Source organism: Lepidochelys olivacea (genome assembly GCF_965140295.1).
Source record: "Lepidochelys olivacea isolate rLepOli2 genome assembly, chromosome: 5".
Taxonomy (NCBI): Eukaryota; Metazoa; Chordata; order Testudines; family Cheloniidae; genus Lepidochelys; species Lepidochelys olivacea.
The window spans coordinates 32476056-32493850 of NC_140415.1; the positions used below are offsets into that span (position 1 = coordinate 32476056).

The 17795-nt window shown below is 41.3% G+C and overlaps 1 protein-coding gene across 1 annotated transcript in view; it reads left to right on the top strand.

The window, feature by feature from the left end:
* PARP8 (poly(ADP-ribose) polymerase family member 8) overlaps positions 1-17795 on the top strand; it is a 158609-nt gene that overhangs the window by 67664 nt on the left and 73150 nt on the right. Inside the window, exons 3-6 of the mRNA XM_084627760.1 lie at positions 2842-2879; positions 4614-4703; positions 7047-7117; positions 11081-11158. Coding sequence (XP_084483886.1) covers positions 2842-2879; positions 4614-4703; positions 7047-7117; positions 11081-11158 — 277 coding nt within the window. The remainder of the gene's footprint in view (positions 1-2841; positions 2880-4613; positions 4704-7046; positions 7118-11080; positions 11159-17795) is intronic.

A 17795-nucleotide genomic window follows, 5' to 3' on the forward strand; every position in this document is an offset into this window, starting at 1 on the left:
CAAACTATCAAATTTATGATCCATTTTGGTCAATTTCACGGTCATGGGATTTTAAAATTAGTCAATTTCACGGTTTCAGATGTTGACATCTGAAATTTCATGGTGTTGTAACTCTAGGGGTCCTGACTCAAAAGGGGTTGTGGGGAATCACAAAGCTGTTGTAGGGGGATTGTGAGATTGCCACCCTCACTTCTGGTCTGCCTTCAGAGCGGCAGCAGCTGTGGAGCTCCTTCCTGTAGCTGCGGGAGGTTCCTGGAGGTGGGTCTGATCTGTTCCTGGCTGGGCTAGGGAGGGACAGGCTGACTTCTTCTCCTGCATTCCTCTGTTAGTACTTCTTCCTTTGCATTCCTCCGAGTACCTCCCTCAGCTCCAGGAAGCTCACCAGTGCACTGCCTAACTGAAATAGTAATACTGTGTGTAGACCAGGCTTAAATTAATTTCAATTGCCTCTCTCTGAGCACTGACAAAATAAAGTACGGAAGCTTTTTTGCTCTCTAAAGTTTTAGTCCTGTGGGGTGCTAAACATCCACAATGTTCTTTAACGTTAATGGCCATTAAGGTGCTCAGATTTAACTCCACAATCTTTTGGTTCTCTCTTGGCCCAAACTGCCTTTGAAATCAGTTGGAGATTGTTTGAGTAGTGTTGCCAATCTGAAGCTCTTTAAGGGAGATTGGTCAAGTCTTTAATTGCTTTAAGGGTTCAATTAAAATATAGCAGGTGTACCATCAGTAGGAAGTAGCTTGCCGTTAATGCATTAAAAATAATGTAGCTTTTCATGCATAGAAATGAGAGAGATGTTTTGGCACTGAAAACAAATTCAGTTTTTTAAACATTTTTCCGGAAGCTGAATGTAACTTATATATGATTACAAGTGTAAGCATTTTGCTACTTCTCGCCACAGGTTCAAATGAACAACTTTGTTGTTCCCTAACTACGGGCTCAATTGTGCATGATAGGCAGAGCAAAGTAAAGGCCGATGTGGAGGCAAACTGCCCCAGTGGGAGCTACATATGGCACAGTGCCTCTGAGTGCTGCAGCATACATGGGAAGCACCCCATTAGTATGCCCTTCCAGAAGGGCAGCACAAATTCCCCTGCATGCTCAGAGAATATTTAATTAAAAGGGGGAAACCACTATTTGCAGTGAATTTAATTAAATTTTGGTGGGGAGGGTTCAACATCAGAAGTAAGAAATCTATAGGAAACAGACAGATTTCCTACTAAATTTTAGACTTTAGACTAGATTGGCAGTGTTTCTCATAAAAAATGCAGACTTTATTTTTTACTCCAAATAAACGTCCCTTACGTTTTTAAGCATTTATTTATTTTTAACCTTGTGAACACATCTGCCTCTTTAAACTGCTTTTTCCGTGTGACAGCTCATCATTTAATTTTAGTCTGGCAGTTAGATTTTCTCCTTATACTCTCTCAGATGGAGGAAACTTCAGAATTTTGTGCAGATTTTATCTAGGAGTCCCCCTTTCCCACTCCAGGCTATTTTAGGAACACAAAACCCTTTTTTCTTTTCTTTTCTTTTCTTTTCTTTTCTTTTCTTTTCCATTACTTCAAGGTTTCCAAGCATCTCTGCCTTTTTTTCATGGTTTATGCACACATCTGTCCTCTGTCCCACTCTCCACTGCGACAAAATCATAGTTGCAAGGCTTCCATTGACTTCAACAGGCTTTGGATCAGGACCTAAACTTGGTTGTAGTTGTTTGCAGAATCTGGCCTGAGGATATTTTTAATCCAAGGACCTGATCCTGAAAGCCCTGTACATGTAGAATCACCTCTTGATTCCACTGGGAGTTCTGCCTATGGAGGACCAGAACTATATTTTTTTCTCATCATGCACTGTGCACACACCAGAATGTATTATTTAGATATGCAGGTAGACACATATTATATATAGGGGTCTGTGTGTTGCCCTGGCCACCCCTCCAGGTACCTTCCCCGAAGCTCCGGACCGGCGTGCACTGGGGGGCAGGGCAGTCTCCCTCCCTGCCTGCACTGCCCCTGCACCACTCCAGGAAGCAGCCGGGACCTGGGGGAGGGCGGGGCACAGGGGTCTGTGTGTTGTCCTGGCCGCTCCTCCAGGTACCTCCCCCGAAGCTCCGGCCCGGCATGCACCGGGGGCAGGGCAGGCTCCCTCCCTGCCTGCCCTGTCCCCACACCACTTCAGGAAGTGGCCGGGACCTGGGGGAGGGGAAGGTACCTGGAGGAGCGGCCAGGGCAACAGACCCCTGTGCCCCTCCCCCAGGTCCCGGCCACTTCCCGGAGCGGCGCGGGGGCAGGACAAGCAGGGAGGGAGCCTGCCCTGCCCCCGGTGCATGCCGGGCTGGAGCCGCTCTAGGTAAATGCTGCGGGGGCTGCGGGGAGCTAGCAGGCCAGAGAAAATAACCCCGCGGGCCGCATGCGGCCCACGGGCTGCGTGTTTGAGACCCCTGTTCTACACCTATACAATCCCACTGAAGTCAGTGTTATGCCCACATGGAACTAATTGTAGGATTGGGACATATGTATACATTTAAACAAATAAAACATAGTAGGCTCAATGGAGGCAGTGAAATATTACTGTAGAGAGAACACTTTGTAATGAAATCATGATATTTTTAAGACAGTTTAATTTAGACCTGAGCTGGTTTAGCAGAAGTAAACCTTTGAAATGGGGCATTACATTTTTTTAGCTAAGCACTTCAAAAGCTGTCAAAGTAGCTGTTGCCTCCTGTCTTAGAAACTGTCAGAAATCTATAAATAAACAGATAATACAGAAGTAGAAAAATTCTTATGCTAACTGTTATTGTTATTAACACCCTTGTTTCTTTCTTTTTCTGTTTCTTTCAGCATATCCTATTCAGTACATGTCTCGGAGGATTATCCAGGTACAGTGCAACATTCTTGTGCTTGAAGCAAATATCATTGTTAGAGCAATATTCAGAGGTTCAGATGAAGATATTTGAAACTGCATTAATGTGTTCTAGGAGCTTCTTTTAGCTAATCATTTCCTGTTAGTTAGATTGTTTTCACAGTCATTCCTCCTTTTCAGCCTTGATTTGTCAGCCAGGTCAGGGTGAGAAAACCTGATTCACGAGTTTAGCGAGAAGGGGGTTGTGACGCTTACCATGTCTAAAGCCGTCAATGATGATAATCTAAAAACAACCTAACTCCTGTTTGGTATGAAATATATGGCTCGATCCAGTAAAGGGCTGAACATTCTGGCTCCTGATTCAACAAAGCACTTAAACATGTTTGTGAAGTCAATGGGACTACTCGTGTTCTTAATCTTAAGCGTGTGCTTAGGTGCTTTGTTGCATCAGTGCTGCATCTTTTAGGATCAAGACATAATATGTCTTAAAGGTCAAAACTGCTATAAGTGACAAGAATCTGTATGCTCTTTTTGTAATATTTTTCATTTTAATGTGTATTCCACCTTTTAGAAAACTCCTAAACAAATGACTAAGGCCCTAATCTTGCTAATTTATAGGTAAGAGTGGATCCATGTGCCCATGCAGAGCAAGAATAGACTGTGATCACCAAACAGACTGCTAGTATGTTTAATAACCCAGAACAGATTGTTGCCCTAGATGTTTGGGTGTTAATTAGACTGAAAGAGAATCCTCAGCCGGTAAATTTGTAGATATTATAGGAACAGCTCAGGGAATTATGGGTACATCAGTTTCATACATTTCTGTTACCTATGTCACATCACCACTATGGCACTAGTAACAATGTTGAAATCATCACCTAAAACTGAATGAATTGCTTCACAAATCTCTGAGTGATTGGAAACAGCTGAACATTAAGCTTAAGTCCCTGAACCAATATGATGCGGCAACTGTCAGTAGTGGCAGCTATTGAAAAGTTTCATAGTTGTAAGTGAAACTAAAACTATTTTAAACAGTAAGGGTGTCTCCACATTGTTTATACATTGCTAAAGTCATGAAAGTATCACTGATATTTTTAGATGTAGTATTAATGGCACTGAGCATGATCTTTGAAACCATTTCCTCATCATGGTAACATAATATTAGGATAATTATGCTCCAAAAGAGCTGTATATACTGTCAATGAGTATACTAAATTTCCATTAATATGAATTGATACAGTGTATCTGCATGACTCCTGTAGGAGACATTGAGTATTTTGCCAGTAAATAAATGTCCATAATGATACACATTGGCTGACGTAGAAATGTTATTGCCTATTGTTCCATTGATCTTTGTATGTTGTGTTAACTAACACATGCTGTGATGATGCCAAATGAGCACCATGTATTTATGGTTGAAAGACACAGTCCTGCGAGAAGTGGATCACTGGACCAATGCATTGCCTTCAGTGGGACTCTGCGTGGCACAGGAGGTCCATCCTGCTTAGATCTCATTGCAAGATCAGGGCCAAAGGAAGTTAACCTTCCTTTCTCCTACCCTTTACATGTTTTGCATATTTAGGCACTTCAGTGCACAAAGGAGACCCACAGATAGGAAGTAGTTCCTTTATGTCACTTATGGAAGCATACCAGTGGGGCAGCCTGGGAGACTGCTTGGATGGTGTCATTGGACTGTGGATCAGGCCCTTATTATGTGCCCATTATCCTAAGAACTGTTTCTCTTTTATAGATAACACATATGTTTCCAGTTCAGATAATGATGAAGATGTGTTAGTTACAACAGAGTCAATTCCAGTAATTTTCCATAGAATCGCAACAGGTAATATTAAGAGTCACAAATGATTTTTCAAGTTAAAGTTTTGTGGGGGACTGCAGGATACTGCCCATACATAAAAAATGATATGCCAATACGAATTGCTGTGCATCTTGTAGTTTTCGCACAAGCTCATTGTTGGGTATGGTCATACCTTTTGGAATAGAAGCAACTAAAATATTTCTTTTGGGGAGTGTATAGGCAATGTATGTTTTTTACACATTCCATGGCTTGCAATCATGCTAAAGCAATCCTATTTGAATGCAATGGGACACATTTGCTGATCATTAAGGCTGCCCAACACTTCCCTTTGTAAGACCTCATTTTCATTTGCTTATCACTTTGCTAAATTTTAACCATTTGGGATGAACATTTCTATGTCAGGTATCTACCTCAGGCTGAATTTTTTTAAATGTTCAGCATAAATGGTTTAGCCATTTTCGAGAACAAAGCTAGGGAAGAACACATTGTTTTGACCTTGTTAAAAAATTCCAGCACCCTTATCTTTGAAAAGCTCTAGCAACCTCATGCTTTGGAGCAGAGACTTGAAATTTGCCCAGGTAGTGTCAGGGATGTACGTTTTGCCAACCAACCCCATGAAAATCTGCCCACATTTGGCTAAGTTATAAGCTTTTAAAAATCGCAGTTCATATATGCTCAGCTGCTAAATTCCTTAAATATCCTGTCCACATTAAGCATGTTGCAGCACAGGACTGACTCCCTACAGTTGCAGCTCTGAGGTGCTGCAAGCTGTGCTGGGTTTGGGTTTGGACATGTGAAATGAGAGTAGGAAAATTCTCTCTTCTGTGCTCTCAGTGACTCCACTGCAGGACCCAGGCAGTGTGGAGGAGGAAGCTGTCAAATTGGACCGCAGAGGGGACAAGAACTGGAGTGGCAGGAGTAGATTGGGATCCTGGGGGTAGTGGGAGATTGTAACTGGAAGCTGCCAGGAGGAGAGAAGAAAACTGGGAGTGGGAGCTGAGTTGGGATGAGAGGCAGGGGTAGAGGCTGAGACTCAGAGCTGGGGGACAAGCTGGGATTGGCTGGGAAAGGGAACTGCGACTAGCTGGACAAGGAGACTGGGACTGGAAGCCAGGGAAAGAAACAGGGAATGGGGATGGGGGACTGGGAGCAAGTGGGTAGAAAGGAGACTGCACAGGCAACCTTAATTCTGTCATTTCCTAACTTTTGAGTGCTTGATTTTGCAACCTTAATAATGTTATTTTAACATAGTCTTTTGTGTTTAACGTAGAATTATCCTGAAAAATATACTCTTGGTGCAGGAATGGAAAACTGTTACAAAGTTGCTAGAAAGCAAACATTTTAGGCCTGAAATCTGATCTCACTTAAACTGATGTAAATCAGTGGAGTTACAGAGAAGCAAAACAGCTATGAGATCGTAATCAGACCTTTAAGTTAAATATTTTTCTTTAAAGATATTCGTGTTATACTATTTTAAATCAAGCGTGAAATTTTATATTAAACGTCAAAACAAAACCTTTGTCTTCATAAAGAAAATGAAATGACTTTATTTTGCCAGTTTCTTTTATTCTTATGTAAAATCCGATTAAAATCAATATCTCAATTGTCATCTTGTAACATTCCAGCATAGAAGAAATTTAAAATGGCACCCAATTACGGTGACATGTAGAGTACAGACATGGCACACCCAGCTAGCACAGCTATAAATAGCAGTGTAGACAGTGAGGCATGGCTTGGGCAAGTACAGTAGAGTGACACACCTGAACCTCCAGGGTATATACTCTACATGGCTCTCTAAACTCCCAAGCAGTGCCTCCCAGGGCATCTACCTGGCTATTATAATGTTCTGCTGCCTGCCCTCTGCTGGAGCCTTTCCCTGTTGTCTACACGTTGGCCAGAGCCTTTCACTGTGGCATACAACCACAAACCGCAGTGCTAAGTGTGGACACAGCCTGCCGTTCACTGCAGTGAGTAGCTACATATGCAGGTCCTGTACTCTACACACCTCCATAAGTGTGGACATAGCTTAAGTCTAGTTTACAAGTAAATAAAAGTGATGGGGAAATATCTATTTATGCAGCATTTTGTATTGTAGAATCATGGATTCCTGAGGCATCTTGGCTTCTTGTTTTTATATTGCTAGATTGTAAGCTCTTTGGAGCAGGGACAGTCTTTTTGTTCTGTGTTTGTACAACACCTAGTACAGTGGAGTCCTTGTCCATAACTGAGGCATCTAGATGTTACAGTAATGCAAATACTACTACTACTACTATTATTATTTCAGTTCTGTTTTTTAATTACATAAATAAAATGATTTTAGATTTGTCATGGCTATTAACTATTTTCCTTTTTAATTATTTTTTTTAGAATTAAGAAAAACCAGTGATGTTAACTGTTGCTTATCTATAAAATCAAAATTACAGAGGGAAAATGGAGAGGTATGGTATTGCTTTATTAATGTAGTCCTTATACATATTTTCATTGGAAGGTAGAGTAACAAACTACAAAACGACAGGTTTCAGAGTAGCAGCCGTGTTAGTCTGTATTCGCAAAAAGAAAAGTAGTACTTGTGGCACCTTAGAGACAAACCAATTTATTTGAGCATAAGCTTTCGTGAGCTACAGCTCACTTCGCATCCGATGAAGTGAAATGTAGCTCACGAAAGCTCATGCTCAAATAAATTGGTTAGTCTCTAAGGTGCCACAAGTACTCCTTTTCTTTTTGAAACTACAAAACATAACAATATTTCTTTTGCATTTAATTTGTTAAAATAAACACAAGGATAAAATTCTGGCCCCACCAAAGTCAATGAGACTTTTGCCGTTGACATCAAAGAGGTCAGGATTTTACTCCAGATGTTCACAAACAATCTATAGTTTTGCAAGGAGGTTGTTAAAAGATATGCAAAGTGTTATCAATCTAGGATGACTGAACCTTTCCCATAAAATAGACGCTTTCTGCCTTGGAAGTACAACTGTGTCAGAGAAGCTGGTCACACAGCAATTGTCTCCTAACTTGGTCTTATGCACAGGACCAGATATTTTAAACATTCACTTCCTAGCTTAGTGCTTACTAATGTGAGCATGACAGTCCCATTGAAGTCAATGGACCTGTTCATGACAGAGTTAACAATAGGTGTTTTTTGGCGTATCAGGCCCCATGATTTCAGTGTGTAATTTATACTTCGTTTCATAACTAGGTCTGATCAGGGACATAACCTAGTTAAGAAACAGCATTAAGATGAAATCTTTGGTGAAAACTGACACACACGCAGTCTGGCAAACCCTTATTACCAATCATACTGCTTATTACCACATTACTGCCACTGTAATCAAAGGGCTTAAGCACTTTATGGCCCTGATTCAGGAAAGTGCTAAAGTACATGTTTAGTGTTAAATGCTTTCTTAAATAAGGATAAGTTCCTGAACTGTAGTCTACTTTTGGTTGTAATGGTTTGCTGGTTTCATCACGTTTTATACTGAGATAGAGGACAGCCCTGTTGCAGCGAGGTTTCCTGATGTGGTTGTGTTTGCAGCATATAGGGCCTTATTTTATATAAGAAGTTGCAGTGGAAATTTTTGACTATCACAGAATTTTATTCAATGATCTTTAAAGCTTAGAGAACCAAAACAGTCACAAATTGCAAAGTATTGTGGAGTACATTCCTGGTGAAGAAATATTTTTATTTTTAAAAATGTTAGTTGAAGTTAGATTTATTTTCACGATGAAAAGCTTGAGATAGGTTTAATTTTCATGGCAAAGAAATTGAACTTTTTATAAATTTTAAATTGAATTAGGATCCAAGTAAGGCATTTATTTAAGAAACCCTGTTAATGAAAATCTTTAACACCAACCATGTCTGTGAGCCAGACAATCATAGTCTTTACTTCATTGTGTGATTATATCATATATGATGAGTTTATTACTCTTCTAGTATGAGGAGTTCCATTTTTCTTTGTTTGTATAGTTGGTGTATTTATTTTGTTTATATTTGCAGCATGCTTCCCATGGAGCTAAGGTTATTATTAGGCAGAGGAAACTGAATACATCCTTTTGTTTTTCTTCAGTAAAATACCAGCAAAAAATTCTTAAAATTGCTATGAAATTGGCTGAAAATATGATTTTCACTCAGTATACACGTGCACAGCATATAGTATGAATTTACAGGCAGAGGTAAGGAGATAAGATTAGAATATGAGGCCATGGAATTGGTGGCAAAAGTATATCTGACTTTTCTGAATATATAAGATTAAAGGAAAAATTCTGTTCAATTCACACAGTTGATTTCTGGGTCATTATGGAAGTTTTGTGCCTCCTGTGAATGCAAAATGTGCAATAGATAAAGTGTGGGTCAAATAGGAGAATTTAGTCTTTATGATTTTATCAAGTATTCAATTTATGTGAGCTCCTGTTAACAGATGGGCTGTGAATGACAAATGGATTGTGGGAAATCAAGCAATAATGTCCTTAAGCAGTTGAATGACATTAAGCAAGAACTAAAGTGTGACTTTCTAACTTACATTGATAAAATGGTACCTTTTTCTATGAGTCGTCCCTATTGTGAGTGTAAACTAATAAGTTAATTCTTTTAAAGGTATTTGAAGATGAATGTTGTTATGTAAAATCTAAGTGTTATTTATGTTGTTGACAAATTAATATAGACTATTATAGTTGATTTGCCAGAATACAATAGGTTAATGTCCTCTAGGTAGAGACCTACAAAGTTCATGGTCCATTTGGGTCAATTTCATGGTGATGGGATTTTAAAAATTGTAAATGTCATGATTTCAGCTATTTAAATCTGAAATTTCACAGTGTTGTAATTGTACAGCTCCTAACCTAAGTTCCTTCTAAGCTGCGTGGCCACGCAGCTGCCTATTAAGCCCCGCACAGGGGCTCAGGACTGTGGCGGGGAGAGGCGCCCTTCCCCGCCTGCCAAAGCACGGACCTACCTTGGTGGGGAGAGGCACCCCTCCCCGCCGGCACAAGCACCAGCACGGATTTGCAGTAGCAGGGAGAGCCGCCCCTCCCCAACGGCCCCAGCATGGACCAGCCCTGGCTGGGGGCGAGGAGCCCCTCCCTCGGCCCGGCCGAGCCCCGACGAAGCTGGCGTGGCCAGGGAGAGGCGCCTCTCCCCTGGCCCCGAGCTGCTGTGGCGAGAGAGGGCTCGGGGGAGTCATCTCTCTCCCCACTGCAGCCCGGGGGCAGCCTGCACCCCAAACCCATCATCCCCAGCCCCACCCTAGAGCCCGCACCCCAACCCTCTGCCCCAGCCCCCTGAGCCCCCTCCCGCACCCTGAACCCCTCATCCGCAGCCCCACAACAGAGCCTGCACCCCCAGCCAAAGCCCTCATCCCTCCTCACCCAAACCTCTGCCCCAGCCCTGAGTCCCCTCCCACACTCAGAACCCCTTGGCCCCACCATATGAATTTTGTTATGTACACCAATATGAAGGTGATGTGTCATACATCACCTCCATATTGGTGCATATAACAAAATTCATTCACACATGGACGTAAAAAATTAGAGGGAACACTGGTCCTGACCCAAAAAGGAGTTGTGGGGGGGGTTGCAAGGTTATTGTAGGGGGGGTTGCAGTACTGCTACCCTTACTTCTGCACTGCTGCTGGCGGCGGCGCTGCATTCAGAGCTGGGCAGCTGGCGAGTGGCGGCTGCTGGCCAGGAGCCCAGTTCTGAAGGCAGAGACACAGCCAACATCAGCGCAGACGTAAGGAGGGCATGGTATGATATTGCCACCCTTACTTCTGCACTGCAGATTGCAGAGCTGGGCCCTCAGTCAGTAGCCACCACTCTCTGGCCGCCCAGCTCTGAAGGCAGCAGCGCAGAAGTAAAGGGCAACATGGAATGGTGTTGCCACCCTTACTTCTGTGCTGCTGCTGGCATGGTGGGGCGATGCCTTCAGAGCTGGATGCCCGGGCAACAGCTGCTGCTCTCTGGCTGCCCAGCTCTGAAGGCAGCGTAGAAGTAAGGGTGGCAGTACTGCAACGCCCCTAAAATAACCTTGTGACACCCCCCCCAGAACTGCCTTTTGGGCCAGGACCCCCAATTTGAGAAACACTGGTCTCCCCTATTAAATCTGTATAGGATAGGGTAAAAGCACCCAAAAGACCAAATTCACAGGGGGAGATGAGATTTCATGGTTTGTGATGCATTTTTCATGGCCATGAATTTGGTTGGGCCCTACCTATAGGGGAAGACTTGAATTTTGCCATTCATTGTTTCAGTCAGGCCCACAATCCTCTTGCCTATACATTACTAATGAAAACTCTAACTAAAGTGTGTGAAGTGTTTATTTGTAACATACATAATTACAAAAAGCAGAAAAGCAAATGTAATTCTCCTGTTTCATTTGCTAACATTTATTTATTTATTTAAATAAGGACTCGAGGCACAATAGTGCAGTTGAAGAAGATTCTGAAGGAGATAATGATTCTGAAGAATTTTATTATGGGGGACAGGTAAGGGAGAGCATTTTCCCAATAATTTTAAAGTTGCAAACAATGTCATTTGAAGGCTTCTGAGATTATTTATTTTGTGTTTTATATTGATCTTCAAATTTGTGCAGTTGTAAGGACAAGAAAACTAATTGTAACTTGGATGTTTTTTAAAATGGGATCTATTTTTTAGCTTCCAGGAAATAACTGTTCCCTCTATAAAGCATATATCCTATTGACATCAATGGAGCAAAATGGGGTTGTAAACTCTTATGCGTTGAGGTTGTCATCTGGTAAAAATAATAGCACTGCATTTTAACAGTAAAAGCGGAAGCTACAAAACTCTTGTGATCTATATTACACTAAATTTTATCCTTTCTGAGCTCTGTAGTCTAATTCACCTAGAGAGAAGCTGTTTTAAAAAAAATTATATCTCTGTATATTTCCCTCTTGTTCCCTCAGCAGAATTATTTATTATCATATCCTAGTCCCTACTGGAAATTAAAATGTTCCCTTTGTACTTGTTTCTTTTGAGAGGTCAATGGAGTGTTTAACTAGGGCACTCTCTTTACTCTTGATGTTTCAGAAATCATCAACTAAGGGACCAATAAATGCAAATAGTGTTCATTCATGGGGGTGGTTTTTGTTATATAGGCACTCGGCCACCAGGAATCAGACTGAGAACACCATTCCATAAGCTACCAATTAGCTGTTAAATAGTAACAGGTTTTGGTCAATATTTGCCTGGATTGTGTTTGAACTGGTAACATTACATTCTATTTATGTAGCACCCTGGCTCCATGGAAAGAGAGAGGGGAATAAAATACAGTAATCACCAAAAGCAAAAAAAAAATCAACAGCTGTGATTGTCCTGAATGAGTACAAAATATTGGGTAAGCAAAAAGAGGAAGAGAGAAGACGAGAGATCATTAGAAGTGCATTAATGAGAGGAAAAGAAACAGGTTATGAGATGGAGTATAAATTGAGAGAGTGAGGCATGGTCTACACAACTGCAGTAAATAGATATAAGCTACGTTACTTCGGGTACGTGAATAACGTAACTAAAGTTGCCGTGGGTAGATCCATTGACTGTAGTGTCTACACTGTGCTGTGTCGACAGGAGACACTCTCCCGCCAACTTACCTTACACTTCTTGGGGAGGTGGAGTACAGAAATCAATGGGAGAGCACTCTCCCATCAATTTGGCATGTCTTCACCAGACTCACTAAATCAATGCCACCACATCGATTGCAGCAGCACCCATTTAGCTCCATAATGAAGACATGCCCACAGAAAGAGAAAGTGAGTTCTAAAGAGTTTTGTGTAGAAAAGAAAAGCATGAAGAATTAAGGCAATAGAAGAAGTGTGAGATGAATGAAGGGAGCAAATAGGAAGACAAGTAATAGACAAGCCCCATAAGGAAGTGTTATGTTAATTTAGATAGAATAAATGGACCAAAGGTGTTAACATAACCAGTCACTGACTGTCATTAAACAGTGTTAAACAAGGTCTGGCATTTGGCATAGAGAGACCTCAGCCTGCTTAGTACGATGGCAAAGACACCATTAAAAAGCCTTTTAACCTTTTATTAAAGATATAGAGAAGAAGAGAAAACAGTTAAAGCATTTTAAATGTAAAGTACTAAGTAAAGCTTTCATTCTGATGACATTTCTTGTTCCCTTTCCCTTTATCTGGAAAGAGTTTTAAAAGGGAAAAAATAAAAACCTTGTTTGATTGTCTCTTAGATGGTATCAGAGAAGGTAATGCTTTCCTTTTGGATAAAAGAGAAGAAGTTAGTTGAGATGAGCTGGAGTGGCTGTTGCTGCTGCTCTTGTTAAAATCCTGTCCTATTTCATCCAAAGTGGTGTTATGGATTCTGCTGGAGTTGGTAGAGGTGGCAATGTTATCTGTGTCCCTCTCTTTGGCCATCAGGACTAAGACAAAGAAGATCTTTGGTAGGGGTGATGGAGATGGTAGGGGTGGCAGCCAATGGTGACACTCATGCCAGTAGCTTCCATCTGTTCTTCTGTATTCTTCTCCTTAAGGCGTTATCTTTAAGAACCCAAAAAAGACAGTGATTAGTGGAATAGCACATCCCCTCATTATTTGGTCTATTGAGTATGCCTAATATCTGATACACCAATTTTGGTTCAATAATTTCTGGTTCTACATCTTTTTTTCAACACAGTCATTGAATTATACAAACATGGCCCTTTTTTGTTTGGACTAATTTAATGTCTGCCTGATCCTTTCTTTCTAGATACTCAAACTGTTTAGAAAGTGATAAATGCCAATTTAACCACATGAGAAATACAACTGGAGAAGAAATTGCTAGTCAAAGATAATCTTGCCATTTTTAACTGGTGACAACTGAAACAATGAGAGACTTGATTGTGAGAAAAAGGGAAAGTAGGAAAGAGGAAAGGGTTTGGGAGTGGTGGTAAAGAAAAGACATAGGCTATGTCTACTCTACAGTCTATGTTGGCATAACTTATGTCTCTCAGGGGTGTGAATAAGCCACCCCTGAGCGATATAAGTTACACCAACATAAGCGCTTGTGTGCACAGAGCTTTTCCCATCAACATAGCTTCTTCTGTTCTGGAGGTGGTTTTATTATGCCTAAAGGAGAGCTCTCTCCTGCTGGCATGAAGCCTCTTCACTAGATCATCAGTACAGCTGCGCCACTGCAGCTCTGTACTACGTGTAGACATGCCCATAGTGTCTCAGTCCATAGTGGAAAGGTTTGCATCACCTGTATAAAATTTCCGCAAAAGATAAATTGAGTAAACAGTTTAACAGTAGCTAAATGACTTAGGCACCTAAGTCCTATTAATTTTCAGTGGGAATGAGGGCTTGTCTACATTAAGAATTCGATCATGCCAAGGTGGGGTGTGAATCTACCCTGTGTTAGCTTGCTGCAGACTAATTGTCTGTGTGAACACTGCTGATGCACAGTTTGTTAATGTGCTTTGATGCACTCCTCTTTGAAATGGGATTTAGGAGTTATCTTCCTAAATCATTTGAACTCTTTTTAAGAGTTCTTACCTATTGTTGTTATGTTGGGACAAAAAAAATCTGTATCATGTCTGAGATTAAATGTGGAGACAAGCCTTTCAGATATGGCAAACTTATCAGACCTTTTACTTTTGGGACCTTTAACTCTTATACTTGCTCTCTGTGAGAGTCTTTATGAGTTCTTCCTTTGAATCTCTACCCTTTGTACATTTGCAGAAGATAACAGCAGATCAGCTCTTGTTGGAACAATAACACCATTGATTTTAGAGTAACAGCCATGTTAGTCTATATTCGCAAAAAGAAAAGGAGTACTTGTGGCACCTTAGAGACTAACCAATTTATTTGAGCATAAGCTTTCGTGAGCTACAGGGAGCTTCAGGGAGCTGTAGCTCACGAAAGCTTATGCTCAAATAAATTGGTTAGTCTCTAAGGTGCCACAAGTACTCCTTTTTTTTTTTTAGCATTGCTTTTGGTTCTTATTCATGCTGCTCTTACGGTGTAAACTTGCAAATGCAATTGTAAAAAACCTCTGCCTTTAATCAAAGTTGCCACTCACTTCTGCACGTTCATAAATGTGGCTAGGGTTGTATCACAGGGATGGGCAATACCTTATATGATCCTAATATGGTGTTCCTCCTTGCCAATAGGGGAACACAGAATTGCTGCCCTTTCCAGCCCTTAGCCATCCATTGCCAGAAATTGTTTGGGGAGGCATTATATTGGGGAGCCAGGCAACCCACATATTGTTCTGGACAGATTTTTGTGATGCTTGATATAATAGGGAGAAAAAAGATGGCAAGTCAAGTATGTTGTGATTCACAGGATGATCACCCTTCTCTGTTCATAAGGCAGGACTCCATAATCATCAGTACATGCTATAAAAATTCCACGACCCACCTTTGCCTCAACTCTTTTTCTGCGTATCAAAGCCAGGGCCTACATCGGCAAGCAGGGAAATTGCCTGGGGCCCCACGCCACAGGGGACCCTGCAAAGTTAAGTTGCTCAGGCTTCAGCTTCAGCCCAAGGTAGCAGGGCTTGGGACCCTGAGCTTCAGACCCATGCGTTGGGACTTTGGCTTTCTACCCTTGGGCCTAGCAAGTCTAATGCTGGCCATCCTTGGTGGACCCTCTGAAACCTGCTTGTGGCTCCCTAGGGGGCGCTGGACCACTGGTTGAGAACTCTGGAGTATATATATGTGGTGTCGGAATTTTTATTTTTTAAAAAAGATAGTTTTTCCCTCATCTAACATGAAAAAATAAAGAATGAGCTTATGATTATGTCAGCAACTTGAGAGAGTGATGGGTCCTAGTTTTTTTTACTTCTTGATGGGGGATGTGTAGGGATGGCAGTCCTGCCACCCTCACCTTACTCACCCTCTCCCTGACAACTGATTCTGTCTGATTCAGCAAAATGCCAGTACCCCAGCAACAGCATCCTTTTTCCCTTCCCTATATTAGACCTAGCTTCTGCATCATAGAGGATAAGAACAAGACTCTTTCCAGAGCTACGCCTTCCAGCTTTGACCAGAATAAGTCAGTGATACACTAGCTCAGATCCCTCCCTTTTCTAAATGTTCTTAGTACGTCTGGTAACCTTGTGCTGCTGCTACATTGGTGGGTTTCAGATGGGCTTCAGATTCTTTGATTAATTCCAAATGTGGTCAAATTATCATTGGCTAATTTTCACTTATAAAGGGGGATCAGATGAGTACTGTTTAATTCAGTTGAAATACACATCTCTAAATGCCAGACTTGATACAGACCACTGAATCTCAGATTTAGAATCCTACTACATATGATGTACAAATCAAGGGCCCAGTGCTGCCATCAGTTAAGCCTGTGTAACAAGCGTTGTCAGTGGGAAGTCTACATGGATATTTAAGGGCAGAATTGGACTCTAGTGCTTCATTCTTTGCCTTTCTCTGTGAGACAAAGCCAAATTCTGCTCTCATTTCATTTTGTACTAGTCCAAATCTGGGGAAATTGACTTCTGTAGAGTTACTCCAGATTTAAACTAGAGTAACAGGATACAATGTGACCACACCATCTATAGGCATTCACTATAACTGTAAAAATATTTATGGATTACAGTATTTTTTCCTAAAGGACAATACCTGGTACCTTTAAAATGATATATTGTAGATCCTTATAGAGTATAGACAAATATAACTTATTTGGACCTCATACAGTCTAACCAAACTATCAGTTTTGTTCTATGATCTTAAACTTCCATTGGCTGTTTCTATATGCAATGGAGGTGTGCAACGATACATTTCCTACTATATTATTCATACATTTTCAAGAGGAAAATGTCATGTTATGTCATGTTTCAGAGTAGCAGCCATGTTAGTCTGTATCCAAAAAAGAAAAGGAGTACATGTGGCACCTTAGAGACGAACAAATTTATTAGAGCATAAGCTTTCGTGACCTACAGCTCACTTCATCGGATGCATACAGTGGAAAATACAGTGGGGAGATTTTATGTATACAGAGAACATGAAACAATGGGTGTTGCCATACAGACCGTAACAAGAGAGATCAGGAAAGGTGAGCTATTACCAGCAGGAGAGTTGGGGGGACGACCTTTTTTAGTGATAATCAAGGTGGGCCATTTCCAGCAGTTGACAAGAACATCTGAGGGACAGCAGAGGAGGCGGGGGAGGAAATAAACATGGGGAAATAGTTTTACTTTGTGTAATGACACACCCACTCCCAGTCTTTATTCAAGCTTAATTTAATTGTATCCAGTTTGCAAATTAATTCCAATTCAGTAGTCTCTCAATGGAGTCTGTTTCTGAAGTTTTTTTGTTGAAGAATTGCCACTTTTAGGTCTGTAATCGAGTGACCAAAGAGATTGAAGTGTTCTCCGACTGGTTTTTGAACGTTATAATTCTTGACGTCTGATTTGTGTCCATTTATTCTTTTATGTGGAGACTGTCAAGTTTGGCCAGTGTACATGGCAGAGGGGCATTGCTGGCACATGGCATATGACATTGCTGGCATATATCACATTGGTAGATTTGCAGGTGAATGAGCCTCTGCTAGTGTGGCTGATGTGATTAGGCCCTATGATGGTGTCCCCTGAATATATATGTGGACACAGTTGGCAACGGGCTTTGTTGCAAGGATAGGTTCCTGGGTTAGTGTTTTTGTTGTGTGGTTGCTGGTGAGTATTTGCTTCAGCTTCGGGGGGGGGGGGGGCTGTCTGTAAGCAAACTATTTTCCCTTGTTTATTTCCCATCCTGCTGTTCTTGTAAAGTGCTGGAAATGGCCCACCTTGATTATCACTACAAAAGGTTCCCCCGCCCCCAGCTCTCCTGCTGGTAATAGCTCACCTTTTCTGATCACTCTTGTTACAGTGTGTATGGTAACACCCATTGTTTCATGTTCTCTGTGTATATAAAATCTCCCCACCATATTTTCCACTGTATGTATCCGATGAAGTGAGCTGTAGCTCACGAAAGCTTATGCTCTAATAAATTTGGTCGTCTCTAAGGTGCCACAAGTACTCCTTTTCTTTTTATCTTGGGTCATGTCACTTTTCTCTATATGGTTTATGGTGTTGTAGGCTATCAGTAATAATAACAAAGCGACGAGTTCTAAGTCACTTAAGTGCTTTTGAAAATTATATACTATATCCCTAATT